The 27,025-nt window shown below is 43.6% G+C and overlaps 1 protein-coding gene across 3 annotated transcripts in view; it reads right to left on the bottom strand.

The window, feature by feature from the left end:
* The window catches only part of IPO8 (importin 8), an 84,058-nt gene that overhangs the window by 38,339 nt on the left and 18,694 nt on the right, over positions 1 to 27,025 (bottom strand). For 2 of the 3 annotated variants that reach the window (XM_054034702.1, XM_054034711.1), the window contains 7 exons: positions 24,865 to 25,021; positions 20,990 to 21,148; positions 18,067 to 18,223; positions 10,314 to 10,403; positions 7,806 to 7,900; positions 4,641 to 4,725; positions 1,525 to 1,659 (listed from right to left, as the gene is read on the bottom strand). In XM_054034702.1, the coding sequence (XP_053890677.1) occupies positions 1,525 to 1,659; positions 4,641 to 4,725; positions 7,806 to 7,900; positions 10,314 to 10,403; positions 18,067 to 18,223; positions 20,990 to 21,148; positions 24,865 to 25,021 (878 nt within the window). The remainder of the gene's footprint in view (positions 1 to 1,524; positions 1,660 to 4,640; positions 4,726 to 7,805; positions 7,901 to 10,313; positions 10,404 to 18,066; positions 18,224 to 20,989; positions 21,149 to 24,864; positions 25,022 to 27,025) is intronic. The other variant, XM_054034721.1, reaches the window with a different exon arrangement.

Below are 27,025 nucleotides of genomic sequence, written 5' to 3'. Positions count from 1 at the left end.
CCCTCCAATTTATTCCCATCTTTCCTGAAGCGTGGTGCCTAAAACTGAACACAGTACTCCAGCTGAGGTCTCACAGTGCCAACTGGGACAATGACCTCCCATGTCTTAAATACAACAGTCCTGTTAATACACCTCCGAAGGATACTAGCATTTTTCACAGCTGCATTACATTGTGGACTCACATTCCATACGTGATCCACTATAATCTCCAGATCCTTTTCAGCAGTACTACCACCTAGCCAGTTATTCCCCACTTCGTAGTTGTGCATTTGATATTTCCTTCCTAAGTGAAATACTTTGCACTAGTCTTCATTTGAATTTCGTCCTGTTGATTTCAGATTAATTTTCAAATTTGTCAAGATCCTTTTGAATTCTAGTCCTGTCCTCCAACCAGGGCCGGCCCCAGGCAACCAAGCATGCTTGGGGCGGCACCTGGTAAGGGGCAGACAATCTTGGGGTGGCGGGGGGGGCAGCGTGGCGCGGCATTCTGCAGGGGGAGGGGGGCGCTCCGGCGGCGCGGCGCTCGGCGGGGGGGGTAGCGCGGGGAGCGGCCTCGGGGGGGGGGGGGTGGCGGCGCGGCGCTCGGCGGGGGGTGGGGTGGGCTCCAGCGGCGGGGCGGCGATGTGGGGCGCAGCGCTCGGGGGGGGGGGTCCGGCGGGGCGGGGGGCTCGGCAGGGCAGCACTTTTTTTTGTTGCTTGGGGCAGCAAAAAAGTTAGAGCCGGCCCTGCCTCCAACGTGCTTGCAACTCCTCCCAGCTTTAGTGTCATATGCAAATTTGATAAACATGCTCTCCATTCTGTTATCCAAGTAATTAATGAAAATATTGACTAATACTGTACTGATCCCTGCTAGGGTGTGTCTAGTGGCACTCCACTAGACACACCCTTCCAATTTGACTGAGACCTATTGATAACTACGCTCTGAGTATGGTCCTTCAACCAGTTGTGCACCCACTTACAGTAATTTCATCTAGACTCCATTTCCCCAGTTTGACTGTCATGTGGGACTGTGTAGAAAGCCTTACTAAAATCAAGATACATCACTTCTACAGCTTCCCCTCCATCCACTAGGTGAGTAACCCTGTCAAAAAGGAAATTAGGTTAGTTTGGCATGATTTGTCCTTGACAAATCCGTGCTGGCTATTCCTTAAAACCCTCTCATCCTCTAGGTGCTTACAAATGGATTGTTTAATAATTTGTTCCAGTATCTTTCCAGGAATCATACCCAAAGCAAAAGACTAAGTAATCAAAAACATAAGATTATGACTTCATTGCAGGATCAAGCAAAATAAAAAGCTGTTCTGGGAGGTTAAAAGCTCTTATTCAAATGCAAATATCTGCAATAAAGGCAAAAGGTAAACAGAACAATAAAGTAACAGACAAGTACATCTCTGTGAAAACTATTTTTCCAGAGTGACTGCAGTGAGAGAGATTCTCCAAGCCCCTTCAGAAAACCAGAAGTCTCAACTTCAGCTCATGGCAATAATGTTATTTAAATGTTTTTGACTGTGTTCTTGCACTGACCTGTATGTGTGGCTTCATCTGCTTCCAAGTTACAGAATGACTGACCCCTTGGTTCAGATAGTTTAAGATTTGCTGAAGGACACGAGGAGCAATATATTCTTTTTGCCTGTACTGGTCTAAGATTTTTAAGAGAACCTAAGGGAATAGTAAATTTATTTGTTTTAATGAAGCATGAAGATTTTAAACACACAATGTAACCATTTTATAGTGAAGACATTTTGACAGGTCAATTTCATTTTAAGTAGAAGCTCACGTATTAATCACTTCTATAATGCCTTTTATCCAAACATCAGTAATAATTTAAACATTGAAGTTCTGAGACCACAAACCTTTACTACCAGGAATTCTCCCACAACAGAATTACTAGCAGTAGTGAGATTCAACACATGCATAAGTGTTTGCATGATTGGGGCCTAAATAAGTCTCAGCACTCAGTGGAATAAGTTATGTCTTCATTTCTACAGATGGAGAAAAGTAAAGCACAGATGTTAAGGGCTATATGTTCAAACTTCAGTAGCTAAAGGTAGGAGGAGCTAAATCTATACATAGGATTTAGGTGACTAAAATTTAGGTGCCAAATTTTGAGAAATCCAAATTTAAAAACTGAGCTCTAAGTGACTTCACTAAGGTTGCAACAAGTTTATGGCAAAGCTAGGAAGAGGGGCAGGAGTCCGAATAACTGCTTGCTATAACTACTAGATCAGTGGTTTCCAAACTTCTTTTCTGGGGACCCAGTTGAAGAAAACTGTTGATACCCATGACCCAACAGAGCTGGGGTTGAGGGGTTTGGGGTGTGGGAAGGGCTCAGGGCTGGGGAAGGGGATTGGGGCACTGGGTTGGAGCGCGGACTTACCTCCAGCAGCTCCCGGTCAGGGGCGCAGCCGGGGTGCAGAGGCAGGGTTCCTGCCTGTCCTGGCACTGGAGACCATGCTGTGCCCCGGAAGTGGCCAGCAGCAGGTCCGTCTCGTAGGCGGAGGCGTGCAAGTGGCTCTGTGCGGCTCTCGCCCGCATGCACCCGCCCCCCTCCCCCAGCTCCCATTGGCCAGGTGGAGCCGGTGCTCAGGGCAGGGGCAGCACGCGGAGCCCCATGGCCCCCCTGCCTAGAAGTTGGACCTGCTGCTGGCCGCTTCCGTAGTGCAGCGCAGTGTCAGAACAGATAGGCACTAGCCTGCCTTAGCTGGGCAGCACCGCCGATGGGACTTTTAACGTTCCGGTCGGCAGTGCTGACCGGAGCCGCTAGGGTCCCTGGGTGCTGAGCAGGCGACCCAGTGCCTTACATGCCGCGACCCAGTACTGGGTTGCGACCCGAACTCTGAAAAACCCTGTACTAGATCACATTCATTCTCTTTGATTAGAACAGCAATCCATTGCAACAATTGGGACCTTTCATTCTACAGTATTCCTCTATAAATAGGAGGTTTCTGTGTATATTGCAAGCAAGAAAGTATTTACAGTAGGTCACTAATAATGACAGGACACCTATTATGAGTTAACAAGGATGGAGAACTGGCAAGTACACAAATCACAAAATATTCTCTGGTCATTTATTTTCAAAAGGGTAGTTTTGTTTCATAATAATTCTTCATAGTAGAGTAGTAAACACACTGTAGCATATTTCATAACATATCTTCCCCTGGGGCTCCCTGGGAGTTGGGTCTTATATTTGTCTTCTCTACTACATGCTCTTTGGGGCAGGAACTGTCTGTATCTCATACAGTCACTAACACAATGTTAGCACTTAACAAGCAATAAATATATAATGAATACTTAGCAATATAGTTTCACTACAGCCTCAATACATCTGAGAAGCGTGGTGAATCATGAACTTACAAGCTAGAAATGGAAAAGACCTATGTAGCCCAACTAGACCATTTGCCTTAGAAGGCAAATTGTTCCCTAAGGTACACTTCCTAGTCTTTTAGAGAGTCTAAGTTTTAAGTATTTCAAGTGACGGGACAGTTTCTTTTTCAGTTTCATCCATTACTTCTAATTGTACCTCCGAAATAATTTATCTCCTTTGATGTATAGCTCTTTCAAATGTACATAGAATGATCATGTCCTCTCTCTACTGGGCTTTTTAGCCAAGCTTACACATTTAATCTCAACCTTTTTTGTGCAGAGAAAGGCAATTACGTTTCACAGAGATTTCAATATTTGGTTTCATTCTGATTTAGACCAAAGCTTTTGAAGTTCTCTACAAAAGGGAAGGCAGCCCAGGCTCTGGGGCAGTCTGCCTGGCAGGCAGCACCAGAGATGCGAACGCTGGAAGACCAGGTTGCTGAGGAGCTGTGAGCTGGGGCTCCCAGGCTCTGAATTCCCTGTACTCTCACCTGGTGGGCCGAAGATGAGCTGGGAGCCTTGGAGTTTGGGAGTCGCAGCTCTCAGGGCTTCCAGCTCCTCTGCAGTCCTCCTGGCAAGCTGTGAAGGCGCCAGGAGCCTGAAAGCCCTAGCTGAGCTAGTTGCTCCACACCTTGACAGCTCTTCAGGTAGGCTGGCAAAGAGCTGGGAGCCCAGAACCCTCAGCTGCTGAGCTGACAGTACACCAGAGGGGGTGACAGTTTCACAATCTGCACTTTTTCCATTGCAACTTTGTCAAAAATCAAACCATCAAACCTCCCTGCATTCTCCAATGGAAAATCATTCTGAGTATTCCCGATTAGCTCCTAACTCCCTCCAATCTGCCTATGTCTTCCTGGTAATGACACATCCAGAAGAGATTTCAGTATTCCAGGGTTAGTTGCAGCAGAATCACGTATGAAGCGTGACCTGGAAATAAGACCTTCTTTGCTATGATGCCTCTATGTAACTGGCCCAAATTGCATCAGTCTTTTTACTAGCATTTCCTGCCTATCACCCTTACGTTTTTTGCAGCATTGCAGATTTTTGGATTTCTCCGCCCTTTTGCATCACTGCAATTTGGATTATTTCCCCCAAGATGGAAATATCATTACTAACAAGAGTTCCAAGCCATTTCTCATTGATTACGATGTGTATTTGACCAGTTTTTTGTGGTTTCTTTAAAGGGTCCTATGTCTTATATGAAGACGCTACAGGAAGATAACATGATTGTTCTATAGAAGTTATCCTAATTCAGAAACAAGAAACAACATCTTTACCTGTTGGATTCCCACAGCGTAGGTTTTTAAGAAGAACTCTGAAAATTCAAAATATTCTTTTGTTACATTTCCAGGACTTCCATACCTTTAAACAAAAAAAGAAAACAGGTATTTACACTTTTGAAGCAAAGTTTTCTGTTTACCAGGACAACATAGTCCTTGATTAAGCTTGCAAACATACAAAAGCCATTGAAGCAGAACTCATCTTTCACCAGAGATATATACACTGAATAATCTCTTTCCACAAACATCATTCTAGGCCATTATATCTCACACAATGATCCATTTCCCCATTTTTCTTACCTATGCACAAAGCACAATGTTGTAACCAATAACTAAAGTTGCATTTTTGTCACAGGATATATGAATTTCATAGTGTGTGGGGTTTTTTTTTAATATTCATGCGTTGATATTTTGGAATTTACGCATGGGCAGGTGGACGCAGTGATGAAAAGCTGAATGAATTTTACTGGAAGCACTGAGAACTAGCAAGTGAAACCTGACTGTACTGAAGCCTGTGAGAGCAGAAACTCAAATTAGAGCTACTGGTTCGTCACATGGTAGCAGATCCTCATTCAGAATCGGACAAATAGACGTTACAACACGAGTTTTATCAATTATATGGTTTTTAACAGTTTTATTGGAAAAGCATATTTTGCTTAAAATAATGCAACCTGAGTTTTTTAAAATTAAAAACTATAAATTTGTGGTGTTTGCCTTTCTCCATAATCAGAGCATCACTGATTTACTGTAACAAGCTAATAGCTTTATTTATGAAAGATAATGGTGGCAAAGCACTAGCTTGCACCACCTTCAAAAGCAGTCTCAGCCCCTGCCAGCCCAAGGTTCCTCAAAAATGTCACTGCACCCTTCACTAAGCAGGGTAACAACAGTATTATGCTTACAGACTGTCAGATGAAACACTCAAATGGAAATTGATGTTTATAATAATAGTGTGCAGATAAAAATGTTTGTTCATTCCTCAAAGAGGAAAAACAAGAGCCATCACATGTATAAAATGTATTCTATTTTAAATGTTTAGTTGATGTGAAAAGTTACTAAGCTGCTCTAATATTCATGATTGTAACTGTAATCCTAATAATAGAAGGATGGTGGACAGGGATAGAAAGTGTGGAAGCCTAACAAAAAGCCATAACTTAGAGTTTCTAGCTTCTAACTACGGCAAACTACGGCCCGCAGGCCACATATGGCCTGCGGGACTCTCCTGCCCAGCCCCTCAGCTCCTGGCCCGGAGGCTAGCCCCCGACCCCTCCCCTGCTGTTCCCCCTCCCCCGCAGCCTCAGTGCACCGTGCCGCCGGTGCAATGCTCTGGGTGGCCAGGCAGCACAGCTGCAGAGCCCGGCCTGACCTGGTGCTCTGTGCTGCGCTGTGGTGTGGCTGGCTCCAGCCGGGCGGCGCAGCTGTAGCGCCGCCAGCCACCAGTGCTCCAGGCAGTGCGGTAAGGCGGCAGGGAGCAGGGGGGGTTGGATAGAAGGCAGAGGAGTTTGGGGTGTGGATGGGGTCAGGACAGTCAGAGGGCAGGGAACAGGGGGGGTTGAATGGGGGCAGGGGTCCCGGGGGGCAGTCAGGAAGGAGGGGGGATTGGATGGGGCAGCGGGGGGCAGTCAGGAGCAGGGGTTCTGGGGGCAGTCAGGGGACGGGGGGGTTGGATAGATTGCAGGGGAGTTCAGGGTGGTGGTCGGGGGTGGGGGTAGGAGTCGGGGCGGTCAGAGGGTGGAGAACAGGGGGGTTGAATGGGTGCAGGAGTCCTGGGGGCAGTCAGGAAGGAGGGGGGGGTTGGATAGGGCAGTCAGGGGTGCGGGTTTCAGGGGCAGACAGAGGACGGGGGGGAATTGATGGGGCAAGGGTCCCGGGGGGGGCCATCAGGGAACGGGGGGGTTGGATGGGGCAGGAATCCCGGGGGGGGGGGCGCGTCAGGAGGTGAGAAGCGGGAGCGCGGGGGGGGTTGGATGGGGGCAGGGGCTGGGCCATGCCTGGCTGTTTGGGGAGGCACAGCCTCCCCTAACCGGCCCTCCATACAAATTTCCGAAACCCGATGCGGCCCTCAGGCCAAAAAGTTTGCCCACCCCTGTTCTAAATATTTGGTTTTTAATTTAAGATACATACATATATATTTCCAACCTTAACGCAATCTGCATTTTGTTTGTTTGGAGATATCTTTCAGGATTCAACAGTATTAATCTTAATTTTGGTAAACATTAGTCACCGTGTTACCCAGAGCAGATGGTTCAACCGTTAAAGAACCAGTTTTGAACATCCTAACTCCCTGGAACTAAAGGTTCAAATCCCAGCAGGGTCAGGTTAGCCTTTCATCTTTCCAAATCAAAATTGAGGGGCAGGTAAATTATTGTCTCTCAGTCTTTTGGATGAAACCTTAAATAGAGGTAATGTCTGATCTACTAGACAAAGATGCCATGGCATCTTTTGGAAATGTATTTCCCCTGGAGTCCTTCACCAGAGATTTTCCTTTCTTCCCTGCTGTCCATGAAAAGTTATAGGCAATAGACTGTAAAGAGTTTGAGAATCTTCAGGATTAAAGACACTAATATCCACATAAATATATATCAAGGAATCTCTTTTTTTCAAGTCTAAATCAGCCTAAAAATGTCTCAAACTAGTAAAAAAATCTGCAAGTTATATGCTAAATATGAAGAAAAACTTCTGAAATAAAACCTTGGTCATCATTCCACCAGGCAAAGGACAAGACAAAAAATTATTCTAAAAAGTTCCCAGGAAGAGCAGACAAGAAATAGAAATAAATCATTTGTGCTTCTAGAGTGTTTTTCATCCAAGCATTTCACAAACAATTAAGCTTGCAATGCCCCGGTGAGGTAGTTAAGCATTGGCACAGTTTCACAGATGGGCATACTGAGACACAGAGAAATTCCATTATTTGTCCTAGGTAGTCACATATAATGTGAGTGTCAGAATTAAGATCAGAATCCAGAAATCTGGATTCCCAGTCCCCAGCTTTTACCACTAGGATATTATCTCTCAGAATACCTGCACATACATACATCATAAACATATAGTGCCTGTGCAGTATGAATATAGGATATATATTCTGCATAACAATATCCACAAAAGATAGCTAAGTAAAAATTAACATTTTTATGCCACATTAGTTTTTAATCACTATATTACCGTTCAAAAAGACGAGCTACGATATGCAATGCCCACTTCTTACATTTCCACCACACCAGCTCTGGCCTATCATCTTCATCGATCTGTAATGTCTCCTACAAATAAATAAATAAATAAATCAGCCAAAGTATACAAACATTAAATTTAAAAAAAACACTCATACTGAGTGGATTAATACAAATTCAGATACAAACACTAACATTTTGATTGTATTAATAGTGATAATATTAGCTACCAGAATAAAACATGATAGGATTTTTTTCTTTTGATGTGATCCTTCAAATGTACTATTATGTTGAAAATGACCCATCTAAAAAAGCTGTATATACTGTATTTGTTTGCACTCTTATATTAGATATAATATAAAATAATCACGTGTATATGCATATACCAAACATTCATACAAAAGATGTTAAGAGAATAAGATTGCGAAGTGAAGCACTCAGAAATTAGGAAATGCCAAAGTTAAGGTTGCACAAGCACCCCTAACTGTGCATCCCTTTGTGTATGCATTGAAATACAATCTAATTACAGAACTCCGTATCACTGCTGGGCTCAGGTTACTCAGTTCCGTATATATGTATACTGACTACGTGGCAACACTCTAAATACTCCTGGGGGAATTCTAGGCCACTGTGCAATGCAGAATTTTGCAGAAATTAACGTTGTGCACGCAGAATTTCCTTTCCTCAACAGAAACAGTGCTGCTAGCTGCCACTGGATCCAGCAGAGCCCAGCTCGCACACAGAAGACACTTCTGGAGGGAGGGAGAAGGAGCTAGAGCAGTGGTTCTCAAACTTTTTTTTTTCCACGGACCACTTGAAAATTTCTGAGGGTCTCAGCAGATCACTTAGTGATCTTTCCAAATGTTGTTTGTACCATTAGCTAACTATTGTAAAACGCTTTGGATAAAAGTGCTATATATATATTAAAAAAAACCTCAATAATAAATGTTTTTTTGTTCTACAAATAAAAGCACATAACTCATATTTTAATATCAATAGTCTTACCTTTCTAATATGATGGATGTGCCCTCCCTCCCACACCGCAGCAGCCCCCAAGCTAGGGCTGGGAAAGAGGGGGGTCTCTCCCTCTCTCCTCCACTGCAGTAGTTCCCGAGCTGGGGCTGGGAAGGAGGGGGGTCGCTCCCCCGCCACAGCAGTCACAGAGCTGAGGCTGGGAAGGAGGGCCATCTCTCCCTGGCAACCACAGACCTGGAGCTGGGGAAAGTCGCCTCTTTCTCTGGCCACCGCAGCCCTGCACATCCTAATTTCCCCCACCCCCTCTTCTCACCCTACTGCCCCCTCCCGCCTACCCCCTACTCCCCTCCCAAGGCCACCATTTCACCTTACATGTGCGTCTTCTCCAGGTTCCAGGCACCTAATTAGTGGAGCCACGCCTGAGCTAGAGGGTTCCTGGCAGCTGCAGTTCCCAGCATGCTCTGAGTGGTATGCCCTGAGGCCCAGAGGGAGGGGGTTCGGGTGTATTGGGGGGAGGAAGGGAACAGAGAAACAGGAACTGGGTTGTCATAGGGTTTCTTTAACTTTCTACTCCTGGGGAAAATTTTGTGTGCATCTGTATTGTATTGCTGACAGGTATTTTGGAATAAATTACCAAAATAATTTAAACTGGCATGATTATGTAGTGTTATTTTGACAAATAAAATTTTCAGAATTTTAATTTTTTGGCGCAGAATGTCCCCAGAAGTAGACAGTAAACTATTGCTTCTATTCAGTCTCTTGGCAGGTTTCCAGCCTCAATCTTACAGATCTATGATTCTGCTTCCAGGACATGAGAATCCAAACCCTCTGTGAGAATTTGTTTCCTCCCTAATGTGTGTGTGTCAAGTTTAGTAACCCTTCCTAATTCCTTGCTCATATTTGCCTGAAACAGACATGAGATAAAGTGTTTATTGGTGCTATTTTCCCCAAGGCTACTTAATTTCCATGAATGAAAATTTTGTACAAAAGGTATCTTTTCAGAAGGGAGTATTACCATACCTAGTAATTCTGCTTCTCTGAACATATCTTGGAAAACTGACTCTTACCCATCCATCTTCTTTCAGAGTTTGAGGGTTTAAATTATATGGATTCATCCTGTTGATGCTGTTCTTAAACCCATTCCTTTAGAATTATTTATGTCTTTTATGCGGAAAAAGGATGGAGAGCAGGAACAGATACAGATTGTGTGTTTACACTATATGTTCATGGAGTAGACACTGCATATCTATATGTTCGTGTTGAGCTTTTCCTTCCTGTTTCTGAAACAAACTGGCTAAAACGTTTTGGAATCTCTGAAGTACCCAAAGTTGGAGTATATACTGTACAGCTACCTCAAACAGTCAAAAATCTTAAAAGCTACTTGAGTTGCCTGCATGACTTGTATCAGACACACCTGCCTGGATGGTATCTTTAGAGATTAGTTCAATAATCTCTCCACCTGGACCATCCCCATTTTCCCACCCTAAAGAAATCAATGTGAGTCTCTCTCCAGTGAAGTAAACCTTACAGCAGGCACATTCCTATCGATGATAGTACGGAAAATCTCCATCCATTGAGTCATGGTCTGGTTATTCACCAACTGGAGCGGCAATGCATACTGAAACAGGGGAAGAAGAAAACATAAGGATAAATGAAGTTAATTTTCTTCAAAGAAACATAAGGCATTTCTACATTATTTACACTTCTCTAGGAAACTGTAGCGTCCCTTTAAACAAGTTTTATTTATTATAGTGCAAAATTGCACTATACTACCTCTATGGCTTAGTGAGAAAAAATTTAAGGGAAAACATATCAAGCCAACAAAACAGAGTAATTGAAAGATAAGTGGTCAATCAAGCTGAAATACTGTTGATTCTAGAGAAGCAGTGAACAGAGTGAGAAATGTAAGATAAGCTGCCTAGCAATTAACATGCAGTATGTTCAATACATGGAAGATACCCTTCTTTCTCTCTCTGTTCTGTGTGAGCTAGAAGATGTAGTCAAGTACCTCAAACAATATCTGAGACTGGCACATAAATGAGAGCAACTTGCAAGTTTCTTATGGGTCCATCCAGACAAAACTGGTGATGGGAAGCTGGAAAAAGAAGCTGGAGAAAATGGCAGGGATCATAGTGGCTCTTTTAAATGACATTTGCGAGATAAGTGTGTTGTTATGTGAGGCACTCAAGCTAGATCCTCCTTAGTAGATAAGCAAGGGGTGGAGGACAAGACATTCTCTGTGAGAGCCCCTTGTCTAGATGAACTGTTAGTGCGTGGCAACAGGGGTGTAATTTACCTCTTGCTAGCCTGCCGTACAATAACTGGCCACACGGAGTCTGCTGCCATGCAATAAATTCTCTAGTGCACTTTGAACGTTATCCTTTTTGAGCCAAGTAGCTAGCCAAAAATTTGGGATCTATCAGGGTGTTTCAGTTAGCAGGAGAGAATTTGGTGATAGTCAGGTATTTCTTCTTTGATGCAGTTTTATTTATAAAGAATATACAAAGTCCTGTGTTTCTGAACACAAAAGAAATCAAACAGCAAGAAACAGCTTCTTTTGCTCACATCACCAACAGCACTCTTTTTAGCGACACCCTGGACCCAAAAACCTCTTCTCAAGTTTCTTCTATGGTCAGCCACCAGGCTTTCAGCTGCTTCTTCAAGTCTTTTCCCGTTTTTTGTCTGTTCTGCCTTCTCGCATGCACACATACCCCTACCCAAAACAATACTCAGCAAAAGTCCTTCCACCCACACAATCCAAAAATGTTGGGAAGGGTCTATTAGGCCTTGTTTCAATATGGCCCCTTAACTGTCTCACAACTATCTTAAGTGAAGGGTGCACTCACACATCAATTTCAATGAGGTTTTAACTCACCCCATAGCCAGGTTTCACCCAGCTTATAACATACCCCATGTCAGCATCACCCATCGTCCTGATGAGGCCTAAAATGGTGACACCAATAATCCATCCCAAACAGAAAAGCACATTAGGAAAAATAATGGTTACTAACCTGTTCCGTAACTTTAGTTCTTCAAAACGAATTGCACGTGTCCATTTTCCTGTCTGTGCACCCAGTAGTTTTTCCCTCAGTGGTGCCCATCTGGGTGGCTCGAGCACCCTCTGCTGTGAACGTCACTGCATGCAGGTATAAAAGGGCAGAGCCGCTCCCTTCCCCCCTCTGTTCCTTCTTGATAGAACTCTGATTCCAAGGGGTAGGAAGGCGGGTCATGGAATAGATATGTGCAACACATCGCAAAGAACAGCAGTTATGAAACAGATTAGTAACCATTTTTTCTTCGCTGAGGGATTGCACACATGCATTCCACTTTTGGTGACTCACAAGCTGTGAAAGAGGAGGTGGAATCATAGTTTATCTTAATAAATACTGGAGGAGAGCCCATCCAACTCTAGCATCACCTCTTAAGTCCTGCTTGCTGGCATAATGGGAAGCAAACATGTGAAATGAGTCCAGTTGGTTGCTGCTCTACCAATGTCCAAAATGAAAACATTTGCCAGAAAAGCTGCCAAGGCAGCTTGCCATCTTGTCAAATGAGCTGTGATCCTATTTGGCGGGGTGATATTAGCCAGATCTTAGCACATGTTGTTACATAATGCTATCCAAGAAGAAATTATTTGAGTAGAGATTGGTTGACCTTTCATTTTGTCCATTATTGCCATGAACAGTTGAGAAGATAGATCTATCCAGGTAGAACGCCAGCACTCTTCTTATGTCTAGAGTGTGAAAACGTCCCTCTTCCAGTGTGGTTTTGGGAAGAAAGCTAGGCAAATAGGCTGCTTGATATGGAACATGGACACCACCTTTGGGACAAATCTCTGATGAGGGTGAAGGTAAACCCTGTCCTTAAAGAAGATTGTATAGGGAGGCCCAAACATTAGCATACACAGCTCTCCTACCCTTCTTGCAGAGGTGATGGCTACCAAAAATGCCACCTTCATTGATAGATGTAGTAGACAGCAAGTAGCCAATGGCTCAAACAGAGGACCCATAAACCTTAACAACATTAAGTTCAGGTCCCATGGGGGAAAACAGGATTGTGCACCTAAGGTACAACTTGTCCAGGCCTTTCAGAAACCTCACTGACGTCAGAAAAAACAACAACCCAGATCATTATCCATCTTAGGGTGGAACACAGAAATAGCCACTAGGTGTGCCTTGATCAAACTAACAGCCAACCATTGGTATTTCAGATGCAATAGGTATTCTAGAACATGCTGGATCGAGGAACAGGAAGGAGACATCCTATAATGGGAAAAACATCTCCACTTAGAAAGTTAAGTAACCCTAGTAGATAGCTTTCAACTGTTTAGCTGGGCATCCTGCACCTTTTCTGAACAAGACTCTTCTCTATCATCTAACCATGGAGCATCCATGGGGTTAAATGAAGAACTTGTAGGTTCAGGTGGAGCAGTCAACATGGTCTTGGGAAATTAGTTCCAAGTCCAGGGGAAATCAGAGCTTCACTGACAGATCCAGGAGAGCAGAGAACCAGTGTTGGCAGGCCTATGCTGGGGCTAGGAGTATGACTCTGGCCTGGTCCTGTCTTACCTTCAGCAATACTGTGTGAATAACAGGTATGGGCAGGAAAGCATAGAGTAGCCTGCTTGACCAAGGAAGCAAGAACATGTCTGTCAGGAAACCCTGGCTGTGACTTTGCAGGGAACAGAATTGCTGACATTTTCTCTTAACTTTCGTGTCAAACTGGTCCACTTGGGGAGATTCCCACCACTTGAAAATATGTCTGGGCAAATCCAGGTGAAGATCCACTCATGGTGACTAGTAAATGATATGCTGAGGTGCTCTGCAAGATCATTCTGCACCCCAGAAGGTAAGATGCTTTGAGATCTACCAAGTTGGCAATGCAGAACTCCCGAAGTCAAGCTGCCTCTTGGCAGAGCAGGAAAGAACAGGATTCTCCCTGCCTACTGAGGTAAAACATTGATGCTGTGTTATCTGTGAGAACTAATAGGCCCTTACCCTTGACCTGCGGAACTAAAACCTAACATGCTAGCCTGATAGCTTTCAGTTCCCTGACACTTATATGTAAAGACAGGTCTCCTGAATACCACAGTCCCTGAGTCTGAAGAGCACCAAGATGTGTCCCCCAGCTGAGTGCAGATGCATCTGTCACTAACATGAGGGTCAGATGAGGGTGGGCAAAGAGGACAACCCAGCATATGTTGTCCAGACTCGTCCACCAATCTAGGGAGGCAAGAACTTGAGAGGGCACCCTCGCTACTGAATTTAAAGGAAAATAGTTCAGTGAGTAAACTGACGCCAGCCAACACCAAAAAATTCTTAGGCCCAGTCTGCCATATTGGACCACATATGTGCACAAGGCCATATGCCCCAGGAGCCTCAAAAAGTTTTGTACTGTTATGACTGGGTGAGACGTGAGATCCAGAACAAAGGCCCTCGTTGTCTGAAACATACAGTTTGGAAGGAAAGCTCTGGCTTAAGACGAGTCTAGCACTGTCCTTTATCAACTATATCCTCTGGACTGGGAAGAAGAGAGATTTCTCTGCATTGACTAACAGACCCACTGCACCGAAAGTTGACTGGATTAGAGATACACTGAACAACATCTGAATCCTGGATCAGCCTCTCGACAGCCAATCATTCAGACAGGAATAATCTTACATTCCTGATCTTCTGAGGAATGCAGCCACACCTGCCAACACCTCTGTAAAAACACTAGGAGCTGCTAAGCTGGATGAGGCAATATCTTTTATTGGATCATATTCTGTTGGTGAGAGAGAGAAAAAGTTTTTGAGAGTTTACACAGAGTTCTTCAGGTCAGGGAGCTGCTGATAGACCAAACAATTGTACAGTGAACTGGCAATGATTCTTATTTACCAGAAATCTGAGATATTTCCTGTAACCTTGATTGATCACCATATGGAAGTAGGCATCTTTCAAGTTGAGGGCAGTATCCAGGGAGGGGATAACTGAAGCTAGGGTGACCATGCAAGACTATTCTTTTTAAAAACTTGTTAAGAAGACACAGTCCAAGATTGGTCTGAGACAAACACACACACCCTTTGCTTTTGGGATTAGGAAATAGCGGAATAAACACCATCCCTCTGAAACTTTATGGCACCCATCTGAAGGAGAGCTTGAACTTCCTGTAGGATGAGATCTTTGTGAGAGAGGTCCCTGAAAAGGGAGGGAGGGGTAGAAACAAATTGGAAGGTATATCCCACTTCCACAGTGCTCAAGACCAATTGGTCTGAAGTAATTCAGAACCAAGCACTGAGGAAGTAGGAGAAAATTTGCAAAACGGGGTCTGGAATTGTGGTGACTGGCATGACGTTCTCGACTGAGCCACCAAAATGTCTACTTAGAACTCCCTGGGTGACTAGAAGGGACAGGGGCTGATGCAGAAGCTGAAGGAGGGGCAGGACTAAGCCTAAAATCCCTGCTCTTCCTCCTCGACAGGTCCCTACGAGGAACCAGAGCCGTACACCAGCACAACTGTTGAGGTTGATAGAGCTTTCTTGCTGGGCAGGTGTATACAAAACCAAAGATTTCAAAGTTGCCCTTGAGTCCATGGAACTTGCTATCTGTTTGCTCCAAGAACAACAGAGGACCTTTGAAGGGAAAATCCAGGATAGTTTGCTGGACTTCATGGGGTAAACCGGAAGATCATAGCCAAAAGCACCTTTTGATAGACTGCAGATGCCATGGACCTAGCAGCCAAGTCTTCAGAACCTAACCTGGTCTGAAGCAAAGTCCTCGCCAGTAACCTGCCCTCAGACACAATGAGGAGAACTCCTGCCTAGCATTCTCAGGCAGCAGGTCCTTAAATTTAGCCACAGAACCGCACAAGCTACGATTAAAACATCCCACCAGAGCCTGTTGGTTGGCAATTCTAAGCTGCAACCCCTCTCCCCCTGCCCCCTGCCAAATATCATTTTCTACCACATAAATCCAGCTTCTTTACATCTTTGAATTCAGGGGTGGCAGCTTGAGGATCCTGGCATTTCCTCTCATTAGTGGCTGCAACTACTAGCAACCCTAGAGGAGGATGGGAGTACAGGCAGTTAAACCCCTGGGAGGACACACAATATTTGCGCCCCGCATGCTTTCATGTGGGAGGCAACGATGATGAGGGTCTGCTGCAGGGACTTTTTAGGCTCCAAAATAACCTCATTGATTGGCAAAACCACTCGAGATGAACTTATCATAGACAAAATGAGGCAATGAGGGACTCCCTGAAATCCTTGACCTGAATGTCCAGGTCCGAAGCCACCATGTATAGTAACTCCTGATACATCTTATAGTCCTCAGGAGGGGATGATGTTGTCCCAGAGGAAGCTACCTCATTTGGAGAGGATGAGGATGAAGTCAACTCGGGATTCAGTTGAACCTCTTCTGCCAGCTGCTCAGTATCAGGCCCAGTACTGGACACAGGAGCAGGTTCAACTCAGTGCAATGATTCGCCTCACCTGGATCAAGATACTGAGTAGGAAGGGTGTGGGGATGAGCTGAAGGCTGGAGGAGACCCCCCAAGGGTTCCAAAAAGGCAGCTGATAAGGAACTGGGCCCCAAGGGCCTCCTGGCCACGTTACCGGAGCAAGCCCTGAGGCAGGATCCCAAAGGTATCCTGGGTGGTGGTAGGGTTAAGAGTGGAATGGCAAGTCTTGCCCCAAGGCTGAGAGACATATAATTCTGCTTCAGAGTCTGAAGAAGAGGACTCTCTTTCCACCAACCATGGAAGGGCGGCCTGTTGGTACAGGAGAATGGTGCAGAGATCCCGAATGCTGAAGAAAAGCCATCATTGTTAGCTTCCCCGTCGACAGTACCGACAGGTAGGCTGATTTGTAAACTGAAGAGTGGTGTGGTACCGAATGCTGCACCATAAGAGTCAGTTCTGGGCGATCTTATGGCAGTGGGAGAACTATTTCCTGTATCACTGGAGACACCAGTACCGACAGACTTAGGTGTTTTGCTGCAGCAAACCCCTATGGCATGGCCAGCACCAAGATCATCTCCGACCGATGCAATGCCACTGAAGTCAACAGTACCATTTGTGGTTCTGGACTCAGAGCCTGTACTGGCACTGGAGTCAACAGTGCCATTATTGCCACATACTTGGAGGAGGAGGAGTACTTTGAACTTGAATGCATTCTACTCAACTTCTTTCCTTCCTCCTTAGCTGGCTTGGAGGGTGGAGATCTTCCTCGATTTGATGCCCCTTTGGAAGGTTTATATCTCTTCCAGAGCACCAGATAAGGAGACCAGTGCCGGGATTTGGATAGTCGTGAAGGCACACTTCTGACTGAAGCTGCAGCACTCAATATCAACTCAGACTGGGATAGCTCCAAGGGTGATCTCAGTGCCTCTTCCACTAGCAGGAACTTCAGCCTAGCTTCCCTGTCCTCCTTTGTCCTAGGCTTAGAGTCCCAAAAAAATTGGCACTGGTCTTTTTAAGTCTTGCCCAGGAACTTCAGACATGAGTCGTGCGGATCATTCATGGGCAAGGATTTTGTGCAGGAAGCACAAGCCTTGAAGCCTGGTGACAGGGGCATACCCCAGCACCGGCCACAGCACTCTCAACAGGAAACAGCAACAGAATTTTTGTTTAAAACTATTAAAAATTCCAAAACTATTTACAACTAAACATAAAACTATCTACACAAAAGCTGACAAGTGTTGCCAAAGCAATAGAAAGCAGGTCCAATGACTGTCATGGGCAGTGAGAAGAACTGAGGGGGAAGAGGGTGGCTCTGCCCTTTATAACTGCATGATGTCATCCAACAGCAGAGGGCACTCAAGCAGGTACTGCTGAGGGAAAAGTTTCCGATGGCCATATTCTGGGAACCACAGCCACCAACAGTGGAATGGACATGTGCAACACATCTCGAAGAAGAACTTAGAACATGGCAGCAGGGTCCACATAGCCAGTGAGCATGTGGCAGGCTAGTGCAGGGTAGATTTACACCCCTGTTTGCTGTGCACTAACTGTTTGTCTAGATCAGCCCTGCGACTTGCTCCTTCTTCTTACTCCACAGTGGCTTGAATCAATTAACTTTTAGGGCACATTGCAAAGATTATATGTGCTAAGGCTCGTGGAACCCTCTGAGCATGGTGGAATAGCATTTTTAGGTAAATGCAACACATTTTGTTGTTCTGAATTGCTAGCTGGTTATACATGTACAGAATCAGTAGTATCTTATCAAACTGGCTTTGTGTGTGCAAGTGAGCTGCTGTCCCCAGCAATCTACAATTTCACATCGCTCTCGGTGCACAGAAGCCTACCTGCACAAGTGCATAGAAGATTTTTAAGATCTGTTTCTGAAGCAGTACAGAGTAATGGGAGTTATCAGGAAGAAGCTGGATCATCTGCTGCTGAATCCGAGGCAAGAATATTTGCATTGCTGCTATGAGAGGATCTCGCTCCTCTGCTTTCTTGTATCTACAAAAGAGGACAAACATAGATGTCAAGGGTCTGAGTGTTCCCAGTTCTAATGCCTACTCCTTCCCCACAATCCAATTATTTTACCTTTAAAAAACACAAACAACAACCCTGACATTCATGAGAGCAGTGTTTATACATTTCTCCCCTCCTCCAGCCTCCATCTGACAGCCCACACAATGCATGCTACCTAACCCTTCTACCAGCAGATGGAAAAATGTCAAAACAAAGGTTAAGTAAACATTAATGCCACTATGGGCAGGACTAATCTTACTTAAGACTATAAGCTCCTTGGGGCACGGACCCCCTTTGTGTTCTGTGTTTGTACAGCAACTAGCACAATGGAGCTCTGGGTTATGACGAGGGCTCCTAGGTGCTACAGTAATACAAATAATAAATAATATTTTCCTTGCGACTAGACTGTAAGCTTCTTGGACCAGGGACTATGATTTTTTATATGTTCTTGTAGTACCAAGCTCACTGCTGGTGCTCAGTAAATAAGTGAATAGCCTTCAACAGGTAGCGAAAGCTCTTTCGATTGGCTAGGCTTTTGGGTGGTTCTTAACATTTATATGTTTTGTGTTTTTATAAATATAAATAACTGGTCAACATTTTTTATAACGAATAGGACTAATTTTCAGTGATGCCACATGCTTGTGGCTCCAGCTGATGTTAGAGGAAGTAGAGAGTGTTTGGCACCTCTGAAAATCAGGCACAGGGTATATATAGTATTGAATAACAATACAACAAAGCTGATTCCATATTCACAATCCAGCATTTTCTTTGGAAGCACAGCTAGAAAATAAGTTGTATCCTGTTATCCAGTAAATTATAGCTGTTTCTCCAAATGTGTACAAAGGCATTACAATAACTAAGGGCCATCAGATGGCTCTACTCCTTCACAAAGAAAAAAGTACTTTAGCCTTCAATGTGGACTTCCACGTTTTGGAAGTGGCCAAGAATTAATCATTCTCTCAGTTCTTGGCAGTGCCAGAAAGCACTGTAAAGAGGCAGCAACTCTTGAGAAATTCTAAGTGTCATGGTGCATCTGTGCAAACTGCTATCTGTGTGGTTTACACATTCAGGGCCCTGAATACAATTACAAAAGTTGGATGTCAAGGAAAACAGAGTGTAGCTTCATTTTTAGACTAACTTTACATTTCAATACTTTCTAAGTCCACATGGATTCCATACTGGGCAAGGCTATTACTAATTATTAAGCCTTGTGGCTGACAGATTAGTTGAGCAACCTTACAATCCAAAGCTACCTTGCCCCTTTCCCCTCTCTCCCGCCTCCCCAAATTCTCCCATTTTACACAATTCAGTTCTTTTAGAAACAAGAAAGGACAGGCCAGCTTGGACAAAGGTGATGACTTCACTGCAAGAGGCTCCTCTACATGAAAGAGCATGGGTTGACCACAGACATCCCTACATAAGAAGCGGGGATAAAATATTTCAAGACTTTATCTTGGCATAACCCACACACTGATGGATTGTTAGGCACTAAATATTGTGTGTATCAATAGCACTCCCATATTCTCTTTTCATACTTCCTCTTCCTCTCCCCACTCCACACTTCCATAAGCTCAGTCAAAAGGAAGGCAAGTCCTACAAATCAATGAGTTATCCAATTTTTTTTTTTTTTTTTTTTTTTTTTTAAAGGGGGGTGTTTCAGGTCCTGCCTCATGAAACAGGTTCAAAGATGTATTATTGTACTTTGCAATCCAGCGTGTCAGGTAAGTTCTGGCTGACCCCAAAGATCCCATAGCATTTCATGTTAGTATACAGATTGTGGTAGTGACTCAAAGTTTCCTTCTCCCCACCACCACGCTGTTGTGTGTGGATTAGCTATCTGGCTATAATTTCTGACCCAAGTAGGCTGCACTTTCAGTGACACAACAATAAAGAGAGCTGATATTTAGTTACGTTGTAAAATGTATGTATTTGAGAGAATCCTTCTCCCCTACTCTTCCTATGGTGCTTGTCTGATTAGACTGGACACACTTTGGGGTAGAGACTATGTTTTCTTGTGTGTGGACAGTGCATAGCACATTTTGGGCACTACCAGAACATAAAGATCATGATTCTTGTGTGTGGTACATAAAACATTTTGGGAGCCTTAGAACAAAGTTGTTACATACATTTAGGTTTTTCACAAATACATTTATTTATTCACAAATAGTTCTACTCAAGTAAAATACCCAAGGAAGAAACTCAAGAAAAAAAAAAGTTAGATTGGAAAAAGAAAAATCAGCAAGGGTATGTCTACACTGCAAAGAAAAATCCACAGTGCCAAGTCTCAGAGCCTGGGACAACTGACTCAAGCTCAGAGGGCTAAAAATAGCAGTGTAGACACTTTCGGTCAGGCTTGAGCCTGGGCTCTGAGACCCCCTCGCTTTCCCACTGGGTTTCAGAGCCTGGTCTCCAGCCCGAGCAGGAACATCTACACTGCTATTTTTAGCCCTGCAGTCTGAGCCAACAGACCCAGGCTCTGAGACTCTGCACCATGGGTTTTTCTCTGCAGCACAGACATACCCTAAAACTCTGACTGCTGCTGTATTTTCTGCTCTCAAATTGCTGTCAATATAGATATGATGAAAAGTTCTCATTTACATACAAGAAAGAAAGCATATGGGCATCAGAAATTCCCATCCTTCATCTGAATTCCCTACAGAATTGTCAATACTCTTTCGGCTCTTTCTTTCCAAATAAAGAAATCAGCTGAGATAACACTGATTTCTATTCCACTGATGGAAATCCACTTACTCATACGTTTTCACCAGCTGATACAAACACAGCAGGCTGCCAAGCCAGCTCCCACTGTTCTGAGACTGCAAGTAATAGCCTATCTTGTCTACAACTGCTGTCCAATGGCCAGGAAAGTCATGCTTAATGATAGCACGGAGGCACATTGTCAACTGGGCCCTAAAAAAGGAAGAAAAAGCAATATGTTATAAGAAGATAAATATGTTAACAGCGAACAGTTTATATTAAAGACCTGATCCTGAACTCTCATTATTTAATGGATACAATGTACTGGATTATACAAACTTTGAGAACACTAGAAGAGTTTGAGGGGAGAGGGCCGGGAGATGAGAAAGGAAGAACAAAAAAGACTTGAAGTTAATGTTAAGGGAACCCGCTCTTCCTCCAACTTCAGGCTTTTTAGCTGCTTTTTCTCCCGTCCTTTTCACTCTCCACACCTACCAAGTGTTACATACAGTTTCTTTATGAAAGCTACTAGCACTACCCCTTGAAAATTAATCTGTAGGAGTTTTTTTAAGTGCCGATGAAATTAAAGGGAGCAACAAAAAAATGTAAACTTGCAAATTTTTATAACATGAAACTGTCTTGTGTGTGATCCAGCCTGAAGTTTCCTCACCAAATTATGATTTTCCTTGGATCATCTAGAAATCAATGTTCTTGACTCTGCCAAGGGAGGAAAAAAGTCTGCAAAAATATTTTCTCTTTACCTAATTTTCTATTGTAGAAAATCCACTTTGCAATTCTCCATACAGGCACTCAGTGGAGGGATGTCATTATTCAGCAAGGGGCTCTCAATCTTTTAATCATTTTAGCTTTGCCTCAATTTCCCCCTCCCTCTTATCCCTTTGTAGTTTGTGCGTCACACTGCCATCTTTCTGTATCTGCACCCTCCTACCATTGCTCTGGCAAGCAAAAGGTGATACCCTCCACAGCATTGCTCTACTTATAATAAAGTTTGTTTGACCTTGCTTCTTTTTACCCTTCTAGCAAATCACCACATTCCTACTTCGCACTGACAGAACACCTCTACTTTATGCAAGTTAAAAGCATTACCCCTGGTGTTTGCTTCCTATAGACTTTTAAACAACTGGTTTTCAGACATGATTGTTTTGGTCAACATCAAAATATTTTGGACATTTCACCAATTAAAATGACATGGCAAAAGCCTGTCAAACTTCTTTTTTGTGCTTTTCAGATTGAGGCTTTGTCTATACTGGCAAGTGAACGACAAAACTTTTGTCGTTCAGAGGCATTAGCTGCCCCTCCCTCCCCCCCCGAAAGACAAAAGTTTTGTCGAGGTAAAGCGCTGGTGTGAACAGCACTTTGTCAGCAGGAGCGCTCTCCTGCCGACAAAGCTACTGCCGCTCGTTAGGGATGGAAGTTTTTTGTCGTCGGGAGAGCTCTCTCCCGCCGACAAACAGCGGCTATACTGCGTGCCTTTTAGCGGCATGCTAGTAGTGGCACAGCTGTGTCACTAAAAGCTACGTAGGGTAGACATAACCAAACTTAGTGCTGACTGTGGTTCTGGAACAATGCCAGGGGAGACTGTAGGACTATTTATCCATTAAACAGTAACAGTACAGGTAACAGCAGTGCAAGGGTACCTACACTGTGCTACAACTTGGCCTGGAGAGACCACTGCTTTTAATAGAAACTCTAGTCACCAGCACCAGAGATCTCAAGTTGGAAAAGCTGTAATGCATGTGATTTTCTGAATACTAATACAACATTACAGAAAGACGGGGGTGGCACAGCTCCAGAAAAAGTTCTTTTTAAAGATTAAGTTGGGTTTCTGATGGGTGCAGTCTTTTAGAGAAGCTGTTGCTTCATACCACTCCACTATGCTACGCTCTGCTGCCCCATCAACCCAGGCTCTGACTCCACCCCATCCCACACAATTCCAGTTACTGCCTCCCCACTGGCTCATTGTTTGGGAGCTGAGAGCCAATAAGGTTCTGGCCAGGCTCCAATAGCAGTGGATAGAGGCAGGGCACACTCCACCAACATGGAGGAAATAACCAGAGCTGGGTGTTATAATAGTGGAGACCCTTCCCTGCTCGCATGATGGAGGGACGACTGGCCCATATATGAGTGGCTTTGTTACTCAATACATGGGCTCCTGCTCCCAGTCCTGAGCTCCGTTCAGTGAGATTTCAGATATTAACGCAAATGAAAGAAAGGGTTCAAATGTGAGAGTCTCACAATTCAGACATGAGAATTGAAGTGTCTGCGATACTATTCAGTCATTGTGGCCATTCAATCCCTTACCTTTCTTACTCCTGGGTGAACTCTGTGCCACTGTGCACATGCAAAATTCATGTCCCCTGCAGATTTTTTTCCTCTGCTGTGGCATCAGAAGAGAGGGCGGCTGGCTCACCAGCTGGAGCAGCCAGCAAGGAGAGGGAAGGAGCAAAGGCTGCTTTTCCTTATAGTGACATGCTTATGGGGCCAGCTGAGGGGGGGATGGTATATGGGGGGACGGATACAGCGGGGCACACATGGCTGCTGGGGGGGGTCATAGAGTTGGGTTCAGAAGGGCTAGAGGGGGGGAAAGAGTGAGGCTGGGGCACAGGAGCTAGAGGGGTGACAGTAAAGAGCCAACAGCTGAATGGGAGTGGGGTGCAGGGACACATGGGGATTGGGAGAGGGGGGTGCAGGGAAAGATGGGGACAGATGTGCCTGAATGAATGGGAGAGACTGGGGTCAGCCTGGTCTGCATTGGGCAGGCTCCCCAACTCCCTAATAATCCCTCCCTCAAAAAAAAAAAAAAAACAAAAAAAACAAAACACAATTCTCACCCACACTCAACAGCCCTCCAGGTTCACTCCCAGGCTCCCAGCAATTACTTCCCTCTCCCTCAGCTCCTCGTTACCCCTAACTCTCCTAAGCCTTTACACTGCTTCTGAGGGGTGCAGGAAATGAGTTTCTATATTGTAGTATAAATGAATTATTACTCAAACTTCTGTATTAATTTAGCTAGTAAGGAATCTATTTGTCAAAAAACATTTCCTAAATCTTTTTTGTTGTCTGTATTGTTACAGACATACTTACTGACAGGTATTTTGAAATAAAGTACCAAAATAAATGAAACTGGTGTGATTATATTGTGTTATTTTGACAAATAAAATATGCAGAATTTTAAAATATTGTGTGCAGAATTTTTAATTTTTTGGTGCAGAATTCCCCCACAAATACCTTTCTGATGAGATTACCAACAAGGAACCCACCTGTTGGCATTTATGAAGGAAAATGGTTTCTTCTTGTCCGCTAGAAACCTGATGCAAACTATCAAACTAATTTTACTTAGGCCAATGAACAGTCATAGCTAGTAATAAACCTATGAATTAGACCACTGTACTCAAAAGCAGAGAAGCATATCTTAGCTTTCCTAAGGTCTGTAAAACATTGGTACTGAAAACATTAATCGAAATAAGTTCTTCCAACATGTATAAAAGTAATGAAAGCAGCTGAGTAACGGACTTTGCACCAAAAAAAATACATTTTCAGGCTATGATGTGAATGGTATTTATCTGGAATTGAGGGTCAGCGGCAGGCTGAAATAACTTCTATGACTGCCCCATGCACCGATCTCCTCTGAATTAGCAAAATAAACAGAAAGTGACTAGACCAAGTTTCAGGAGTTGCTTTAAACTTTCTACGCTTTGTGGTAAATCTCTTATTGTGAGCAGAAGACACTCGCAAGTTAAAAACAGTCCAGCGATAATTCGATCCCCGAGAGATCGATTTCTACCCGCCGATTCAGGCGGGTAGTGTAGACCTCGCCTGAAATTTAATGAGACAAATAAAAGGGGTTGCGGAAGCTGAGCACCTCTGAAAGTCAGGCCCTTCGTCAACATATGCACAGTATAATGTACCTCACTAAGTCAGGAGACCGAATAATTCCTTCCACAATGTTATCACGAATTTGCTGGCGATCATTTTCATGAATGTTGAATGGAAATACAGCTTCTCCTGGTGGTGGTTCCCGATCTGGCCAGTACTGCGTCACCATGTTCTTCAGGTAAATGGCAGCTAAGTTACAGAAAAAATCCTAACATAGCAGCATGGAAAGGATTACTTAAATTCAGTTCTGTAGCAAAGTCTCTACCATTCAATGTGGATTACAACTGAAGGTGGCACAAAGTGATGCTGAACAACAAAACAGCGCAGAAGGCTAAGAACTACTGAATATCTGTCCTTTAGCAAATATTAGAGAGATAAGATGGGTGAAACAATAACTTTTATTGGACCAATATCCACGGGTGACAGAGAGAAGCTTTCAAGCAACACAGAGCTCTTCGTACCTTTCCCAGATCTGAAGAAGAGTGTCACAACTAAATACAAGATCAAATAGATAATTTAGCATAAGTTGTCGTGGGAGATCTTAGTCAACGAACCCAAGCTTTTCATCACTAGAAACATCAGGGTCAAATGTGTGGTCCTAAACAGAATATGGGATTATTTCAGCCAGCCTTTACTGGACAGTATTCTTTATTACAACCAGATTTGCAAAAGTGTCACAACAATTTACCAGCCTAGGCACAAAAGCTACTCATCTGTCATTTGTGATAGTTATAATGAATGGAAATTACAATATTTCACTCAACTTCAAAATAACCTACTCACCCACAGTAAGTAGAGTTTTGCAGGGCTGACTTAAAACAAAGTATAACTGTATGCATGGCCAGTACGTTCTACTTTGGGGAACTGCCTGGTATTGAACTAGCATGGAGCATACCTTTTATTCCAGCAAAAAGGTCCACTGTAACATCCCCAAGTCTTATCTCATCATTAAAATTCTCTGTAATTCCACAGAGATGTTCCCTATCGCCTTTAATGAAGGGTCATTAAAAAGTGGTATCTGGTAATCCTTAGCTGAAAATATCACTTACTCCTAAAGAATGCCTGTAACTATTCTTTCAGACATAACATTAGCAGAAAGTTCTTAATAAACCTTTAGAATACTAATCCTTTCACTATTTTCTTTTTAGTTAATTCCCGATTGGGATTTTAAAGCATATTAAAGCATGAATCAGGCACATTCAAGTAGAATATTTTTCTCAATTTTGACAGATTGAAGAGTATTAACCAAATTCTGTAGTTTGTGTGCAAAGCATGTTAAAAAGGGTCAAGTGGATGTCAGAAATTAAAAAACTTGTTTTTCAGATGGACCAGAGTATTCAGACAAAAAACGGACCAGAACAACCAATACAATAGCTTAACACACTGAGGTCACACCAGGACATGTGCTTTCTACATGGATTGTGATTTTGAATAAATTCTTGCTCTCACAGCAACTGTAGCATTCTATTGATTTAGCAATTTGGTATAAATGTACTGTCTTTCCATTCCCCACCTCCTTCCCTCCAAAAAAATACTGAAATAGGTTCCACACCTACATTTGTTTTGTTCTGACAAATTAAAATAAGAGTCTACTTTATTAAAATGACCATATGAATGAAGTGACACCTGAATGAAGTGCCTCCCTTTTATGCCAACATGTTCCTAACAATGCCATTCACAGTTGGATTATCTACAATAATATACAGGCCAAATAAAATGAACAGCATACATCAGCATGCCCCAATGCATTCAGGGGATTAACTGGTCTTTTTAACTTCCCCACTCCCTCTCAAGAATTCAACCACCCCCCACCTCCTATGGAAAATTCTATTTCATATGCTAGAAAGAGAACTGTGAGTGAAAAACCCCCATCAAACTCTTCTTGGAAAAGTGGAATACTCGCTGTTCTAATTAAAGGTTCACATTTAGCCACCTATTGTACAGGATTAATCAACATGTTTTATAAACAAACAATTTAGGTCCTGATCCTGCAAAGAGTTACACACATGCTTAATATTAACTATACCACACGCATATGAGGATTCTCTTCAAGATGCATTTAGCTAGCTATATACCCATAACTTAACTAAGGGATCTTTCTTGAGATCTGTTTTTGGGGGAAGGGCCTGTAAGTATCTAGCATTGACTCTGGCCATGTTAATAAGGACTTCTATTTCTCTATGTTAAGGATTC

This window comes from Malaclemys terrapin, chromosome 1 (assembly GCF_027887155.1).
Source record: "Malaclemys terrapin pileata isolate rMalTer1 chromosome 1, rMalTer1.hap1, whole genome shotgun sequence".
Classification (NCBI taxonomy): Eukaryota; Metazoa; Chordata; order Testudines; family Emydidae; genus Malaclemys; species Malaclemys terrapin.
The sequence above is the reverse complement of the archived record's forward strand: the minus strand, read 5'-3'. Positions and strand labels throughout refer to the sequence as shown.